The 7,711-nt window shown below is 40.0% G+C and overlaps 1 protein-coding gene across 1 annotated transcript; it reads right to left on the reverse strand.

Moving 5' to 3' along the window:
- Positions 1-851: 851 nt before the first annotated feature.
- asb14b (ankyrin repeat and SOCS box containing 14b) lies at positions 852-7,629 on the reverse strand. The gene is made up of 10 exons (XM_077579172.1): positions 7,334-7,629; positions 6,732-6,862; positions 6,604-6,653; positions 4,653-4,784; positions 4,409-4,567; positions 4,087-4,332; positions 3,324-3,492; positions 2,716-3,250; positions 1,123-1,276; positions 852-1,042 (listed from the first exon to the last, which is right to left on the reverse strand). The coding sequence occupies exons 2-10, from the start codon at positions 6,854-6,856 to the stop codon at positions 852-854; spliced, it is 1,761 nt and encodes a 586-aa protein (XP_077435298.1). The 5' UTR covers positions 6,857-6,862; positions 7,334-7,629.
- Between the last annotated feature and the right edge of the window lie 82 nt (positions 7,630-7,711).

Below are 7,711 nucleotides of genomic sequence, written 5' to 3' on the forward strand. Positions count from 1 at the left end.
AATATAAATGAGCAATGGTTGCAAATATTGGTTGATAATAGTTCTAATTAAATGGTACATTTAAGTACAGTTCAGTTGTATTTCAATTTTAAGTGCATTACATTTAATCTTTGTTTTCAAACAATTAGTTCTGTATTTTTATTAAACAATTATGTGCAATATGTTTTAATTGAATCTTTATTCAAGTAGTTAATTTTTTTTTTTGTAAATTTAAGATCAGTGTTAATGTTCAAATTGTGCACAGTGCTACAGGGCTTACGATATTAAACATAATTTTTAGGAATAACATTTTTGCCTTATTTTTGATGAATATCATGCCTTTATTCTTTATTCTTCATTAGGAACCCCAGTTAGCATCCACAAAATGGTTGCTCCTCCTGGGGTCCTAAAATGTATACAACAAAAACATCCAGAGGTTAAAATTACACTATATAGCAACATTTAAAAAAGCACAAAACAAAACAAACAATCATCATCAGATACTGTAAGTAGAGTCAAGCAAACCACCATACAAAATATCACATAATGATAAAACAACAGGCACATACAGTAGATTAGTAGATTCAACGAATTAATAAGGAACTGATTAATTTGTATTTGAATTATTTTTTTTAAAGATACGTTGTTGCTGGTGTTTAAAATACATTTTTAAAAAATGTCACTTCTGTATTTTAACGTTGGGCATTAGTGATTGTAGAGGCAACTGTTTTTTTAAGTGGTACTTGGTGTAAAAAATAATAATAATTGAGAACCACAGTTATAGAATATGGATGGATGGATACTTTTAATCACACTGGGAATGACAAAAGTCACGTACCTTGGTACAATAATATAATGTAACTCTGAAACGGTTATAACATGAGTGAACATCCTGTATCTATACTGCCCCTGTTGTACACATCAAACTCCTTGTAACGAAGGTACTCTTTCAGTCTGGGTGGAAGAGGGAGGTAGCTGATGAAAACAGATGCTTTCAAACGTAGTTGATTCAGGTGCTCTCGAATCTGCAGCCGGCACAGGTGCTTTAAGCTTCGTGCATTTCCTAGGAAACAAACAAATCAAGAAGTTCACCTGAGGTCAACATGCGGACAATGACCGATGAAGTAAAAAGGAAGTGCAAACTTTGGATGTGACAGATCTGCGGCCATTGCTTCTGCTCCCGCAATGTTTCCCTCAGTTTGGCGCAGAGTGAGACATGGTTGGTGTAGTCGAGCATGATTCGCACCACCTGAGCGGATAAGTGCTTGAGCCAAGACACTGTTATCACCTCACAGAACTACAGGGAAAAAAGAGAGATATCAAGTCACCAGCACTAACATAACGCAAGAATGTGTTTCCTTTAACACCAGCAAGCGGTCCCCAACCTTTTTTATTTTGGGCCACTGACTGACCGGTTTCATGTAAAGCCATTCTGTAGTGCCTTGAGATGCAAGTTTAATATTGTAATGAACTAAGTGCTGGAGGCATTCTTGCAAGACGCCACAATATTTTCTGTACACTTGTAGGCCTATATCAAAAAATCTTTCCCTGTTGAATGAAATGAATGCAAATGTCATCAGCTCGCCCTATCTTTATTTATATAGTGCATCGCAAGAGCTTAGAAAAATAACAATTATTGTACCTTATATTAAAACACACGCACACACATACACGCTTGCACACACGCAGTAATAACTTAATCACATTGAATTTAAAAGGATTTGACAGTTTTTGTCATAGTGCATCAATTGAATGGACACTGGCGCCTCCTGCTGGTGTAACTAGGAACTTGAAAGGCTGTGCTGCTGTGTCCCACGCTCCTAAAATGGCACTAATATTGGAAAAAACTAAACTGTATGACTGTGAGAGTGTGAGTACTTTTATATTGTATCTTTGCATGTGTTTTTGCTTTGAGTGAAATATATTCGGGGGTTTTCTTTTAAGTGTTGTAGTGCCACAACATAGATACTATTTAGCGCTAGCGTTAGCACGTCAAATGCGTTAGCATTAGCAATAAGCTAAGACTAAATGCTAAACCGTGTGGTTGGTTTAAACACAACGTGTAATTCTTTTTGTTGTTGGTTTCGTTTGACAAGAAACTTCAGCTACCAGGGGCAAGAAACAGCTCGAAGCATATTGGCAAGCTGCTGCTTGTCGTGAAGACAATGCTACCATACGGCACTGCGACCTTACAGCACAAGTTTGCACTCGCAAGTCAAAGCAAACAAATCGTCCGAATGACTCGTATCTTGAAAATGTCGTGTCACTCGTTTCTCAGGTCACCATTGTAATTTACCAGCGTAGAAACACATACAAATGATTTATTTTTTTTTAAACAACTCACCATTACGCTAGTGAGCGCATGCGCTTGTTTGTCTTGAACAAGTCTGTCCCATCATGGCGTCACAGCAGACAATGGCCCTCGAAACGCTATGCTGGCGGTCTGCGTATTGTTTTTTTTCCAGCACAGGCTGAATATTTGAGTATACATACATTTGATAGCCAATGTCATAGGAATGGTGAATTGCTATGGAGTGTTTGTCAGTAACAATATAGGTGAGAGAGACAAAGTCTCATTTCACTAATTTGGAATCAGGGCAGGAACATTTGTCATGAAAATGACAGAATTGTACCTTTCACAAATCAGCAGAGATGTACCAAATGTCCCATGGACCGGTACTGGTCTGCTGCCAGATGGTTGGAAATCGCTGCTTTCTACTGTTTGACACATCTCACCACCATGTCTTTGATGACTGATGTTGTCCGTGGAGGCAAGTCATGGCAACTATCACCATACGGACAGTCGAAGCAACGCTTGACATCGTAGCCGTGGTTCAGAATCATTCTCAGCATGACTTCGTCTTTTAATGCATACTGCAGGGCTGAGGGAAAGTGGGTGGTGCTGACAAGAGAGTAGTAGTTCACATTTGCCCCGAACTTCAGCAAGGTGTTGATGAGCTCATAATTGCCCTGTCTCATTGCCACCTGTAAACAACTGATAGGGTCCTGGTTGACCATTGCCCCCGCCTCAAGTAGCAGGCGAGTGCATTGAAGATCATTGTTGGACACAGCAAAAAAAAGGGCAGACTTGCGTTCATCGTCATAGTTGCGGCGCACTCTCGGGTGTAGCATTTGGTTTGGATCAAAGTCAGCTTTGAGCAGCAACTCCAAGCAATGTGCATGCCCTCCAGCAGCTGCAGAGTGAAGAGGACTCATGCCGCTTTCCTTTATTGCACACAGTTTAGTCACTAGCATGAGGCGTTGTAATGCCCTGTCAAAGAACAGGTGAGGTAAGAACAAAGTAGTGGGTTCAATTTAAAAAGGAACGGTAAAATGTTTCTCACAGTATGTGACCATGGTATGCCACACGGTGAATCGGCAGGTGACCGTTGTACAAAGGCAAGTTGGCGTCTGCTCCGTGGTCCAACAGCAAGGATATCACATCAGGGTTTCCTGATACGGCTGCGTCAAACAAGATACTGCCAGACTCCGATTCACACTCAACGTTTGCTCCTACAAAACAAACATGAATTTGTGTTATGACTGTACAAACTCAAAGTATATGTTAATTAACCCTGGAGAACCCAAGAACCCTTTTCTTATTTGGAAAATTAGGAATGATACATTAAATGACTGCTATGAGTTCACTGAACACCAAAATATATGTTTTTTTCAATTTTAACCCTTGTTTTTTGAACTAGCTCAGAGTTGCTAATTGATCAAAATATATATATAAAACATACTCCTAGGCATTCTGCAACATGATATGAAATAGATTAACAAAAAAAAACACAATTTTACCATCTGATGGTTTGCTGAGAAGATGGTTTTGTTTGGATTGATTTCCAGCTCAACAAAACAGCATGTTGCCAGCCATCTTGTCACCACCACTCTGGCTCATGTAAGTGCAATATTCATCCACTAGATGGCCCCATGCAGGGGTCAGAAGTGGCACTCTGGACTTTTGAAGTTAAATTTGTAAAAAAAAAAAAAAAAAAAGGTCTTTGTTATTTGAGTAGCAGAATTTATAGGGGCCAAATTTGACCCCGTGGGTTCTCCAGGGTTTGTGGAAATGATTAATCCTAAACAAGGCAGTTCATCATGTACCTTTCAGTAACAAGTGCTCTGCTACATTTAGATGCCCATTTTGTGCCGCCAGAGCAAGTGGCGTTTTCTTTTTTATGTCACATGCATTCGGGTTAGCACCAGACTCAAGGAGCAGATAGACAAAGTTCTCCAGGCCAAGAAAAGCAGCCTCGTGCAGCGCCGTCCTGTTTAGCTGGCCTAGCTGATCCACTTGAGCGTCATAGCGAAGCAAAAGTGTTGCCATGTCGTACTGGTCATTGAGAATAGCTGAGAAACAAGACGCAACAGATAAATAAAAATGTAGAAAATATGTATTTGCTATAGACAAACATGAGGGAACTACCTGCCATTAATGGAGAATCTTGCTCGTCATCCTGGAGATTGGGGTTGCAACCATTTTGTAAAAGGAATGTAGAGTTCTGTCTACGGCCATAGACTACAGCTAAAAACAATGGCGTCTCCCCCTTGAATGTGCGACACTGGGCAGCTCCAAAGTGTGACGCTGGAACCCAAACAACAGTTGACATGAGCACAAAAGCTGTGTGCGGTCAAACATTAGTCATACTTGATGAAAAGCCTGACTGTACCTGAAAAGATGATCTCGAGTATGTGCTTACTCTCCTGCACTGCAGCTGCGTGCAGAGGGATCCACCCATGCTCGTTAATTCTGGACAGAGTCTCTGGCTGTTCCGTTAGTCGTTTAAGTGCACTCTCATCACCTGTATGAAGACATTAATACTGTACCTAAGGCACGAAGAAAGGGTTTTAAAAACATTCTCCTCTGGTTTGACTATTACATTAAGTGTACAGGGAAAATCCCTGAAACTAGCGCAAATATTAACAGTAAATCCTAAACGTTGGAAATGCATCTTTAATCAGGTTTCAAACATTGTTTGTCTAAGCTAAGTGTTATTTCAATTTATTGTTTGCATAGTGCATCTATTGAAAAGCAAATTTTGCGAAAAAATACAGTGATTATATCATAACTAAATCTTTTTCATATTGGGTTTGTTGAGAGATTTAGTTATAACTGTTTTGATTTAGCTATAACTGTTTTAGGTTAGTCATAACTGTTTTAATTTACTTATTTCCTCAGTAGAACAGTAGCACTTTATTTGTGGATGTGTCTTTGTAAGTGCTGTCGCAATTTCTGCTCATGTCATCATGTCTGAAGGACCTCGTCTGTTTCCACATCAATGAGCGAGTGTCTGGGGTTGAAGTCAGTGTGTATTGGATGATATGCTGTAAAAGTCTCATCTACTTCCGGCTGTCGTCATGTGTATTGAACTCATGGCTGGCGACTGGTCGCTGAGGGCTGGGAGCAGGGGTGGGGGGCGGGGTATACTGGGGGCGGTTTCCTGAGGATTTGGGGGTTTTATGGGATACTGCTTTCAAGATAGTATAAGAATGCTGTGAGTCCACTGTAACTACACACTTGCGAGAGGACTGCAGCCATTTGTCTGTAAACTTGCTTGTGTCCGGAATATTCTGTCAAATAAATCCTTCGAAGGACCTGTTCACCGATCTCCAGTCTGTATTCAGAAAATCAACATTCTCTCTACCCGAACAACAACGAACACGCGGAAGACAAAGATAGTCTTCTAACAGGTTCTATGACATACACAAGTCTCAGAAAAAGTCCATCTCCATGATGCCCCACGGTGGGTATTTCAATCAAAAGTCTGAAATTGGGGGCGAATAGGAGAATATAATCTACAGTCGGTAATGTCAATTTATAGAAGCTGCATTTCCCCAGGCAGTTGTAATTTCTATTCCGTTCCATTTGATGTCACATATCATTGATGGCCATCGAAGGTGTATAAATTGGGCAAATTGTCAGATAATGCAGCAGAACAAAGACAGTGGCGGAGAATGGAGCAGAGGTGTGTACATCAACTCCATCGCACAAATTCTTATGGCCATACCCAGGGTTGTGGAATCCAGGTCCAGAAAGTAAAAACCCTGCCACAGAATAGCTTTAGCCACATGTGTTTCTAATCAACTGGGAGATAAATGAGCTCGTCTCCACCTGTTGAGTGAAATCACCTGTAGCTAAAGCTAAACGGTTTCAGGGTTGTTACTTTCTGGACCTGGATTCTCCAACCCTGGCCATACCATAAGAAATTCATGTTACTTATTGGGTCCACACAAAGCACTTTAAGTTCTGGTGTTTACTGTGTGCAACCCCCAAAAGTAGTTCCTATCACTATCTAAGACATCCAACAGTTTAGTAGTTTTTGTTCTCTTCTGCTTCTTTTCTACTCCTCTGCCTGTTTTGGTAAACTCCTTACCCCAATATGGAAGATTATGCAAATTGTTTGCAGTTCTGAGCAACACAAAATTCTTCGCAAAATATATTTTGGCACTTTAAGAGTGTATCCCCCTTGGTCTTTGATTGAACACCATAAAATACATTTTTTTTTCCAGTTTTCAGATACTGTGTGTATTCTTAGAAGTAGATGTTCAATGTTTTGGAGGCAATTTAAAAGAACAATGGAGAATGCCTTTAAGGTGCTGAGACTTGCAAGAGCATCTTACCCTCAGCAATCGCTTTGAATATATCAGGATCTTCGGTAACTTTCAAATGACTACAGCAAGAAAAGAAGTAGTGAGGAAAATTTAATAGATCGTACACAGTTAATATTTAATGTTGCATCAACAGTCACCTTGGATTCAGTCCCTTCAGCCTCCTGTATTCAATGAGACTTTCTTCTATTATAGATTGGATTCTTTCATCTTCATCTGAGTCGTCTTCAGATTGAAAAATGTCACCTTTTGCTTCTGTGTTCATCTGTTTCTCCAGGAAGAGTGAGTGTTTAATTGGTTATGGGAAGACACAACCTTGACATGCACACATCCCATCGCCAAACAGGGGTTGACTCTACTGGAATGCCAAACAGGGTATTGCCACACTCAATCTTTTTTCCTGTTGTTGGAATAGACATCTATATACATGGAATACCACCAAAATGCACCCCCCCATCCCGCCAAAAAAAAGAAGGAAAAGTGAGCCAAGAGCACAGATGTTCTGTTTTATGAATTCAACAAAAGTTAGCTTAGACTTCAGGCCATTTAAGAGCAGATCTTGTACACAGAAGGAAGCAAAGGTAGATTCATGCATACCTTGCAACTGATTGTTGATCAAATTTTTACAAGCCAGGGTTAAATGTGAACACTTAATAAAAATAAATACTGATTAAACTGGCAACAATATTATTCCATAGCAATAATCAGGTTGTTCTATAGACGTCTAATTTGTGGTGTTTACCTTCAGTCGAATGGCTGTGCTCCTTCTGGGACTTTAACAGCAGTGTAGCTGGACACCCGAGTACTCTCACACTGCAGCTATTTATAACTCTTCAACTATAAATAAGGATTGTGGTGCCTACCATGCAAATTGTGCCTAGTTTTGATCTATTGCTGAGGTTAAAACTCAGATCACTTGGTGCAATTTTAACCAAACAGCAGAGTTTCAGGAATTATTACTTTATGCCAGTGCTTTGTTTGAAGTGAAAGGTTATATTTTAACAACAGTGAACACACAGTCTGTTGTACAAGCTTAAAGACAACGGTGCCAAAAGGGAGAAAAACCTTACGGATCCCGGTGCCTGCAAGTCATCTGATCTGACAAGCGACAACAATACAA

Source organism: Vanacampus margaritifer, chromosome 1 (genome assembly GCF_051991255.1).
Source record: "Vanacampus margaritifer isolate UIUO_Vmar chromosome 1, RoL_Vmar_1.0, whole genome shotgun sequence".
Lineage (NCBI taxonomy): Eukaryota > Metazoa > Chordata > Actinopteri > Syngnathiformes > Syngnathidae > Vanacampus > Vanacampus margaritifer.

What these genes read in the sequence shown, in the direction of transcription:
- asb14b (XM_077579172.1), bottom strand. Translation starts at nt 6,856, where the DNA reads ATGAACACAGAAGCAAAAGGTGACATTTTTCAATCTGAAGACGACTCA. An exon ending in GCATACCATGGTCACATACT is followed by an intron (nt 3,251 to 3,323) that starts GTGAGAAACATT and finishes GTTCTTTGACAG; the next exon opens with GGCATTACAACGCCTCATGC. An exon ending in GCAGATCTGTCACATCCAAA is followed by an intron (nt 1,043 to 1,122) that starts GTTTGCACTTCC and finishes TTTGTTTCCTAG; the next exon opens with GAAATGCACGAAGCTTAAAG.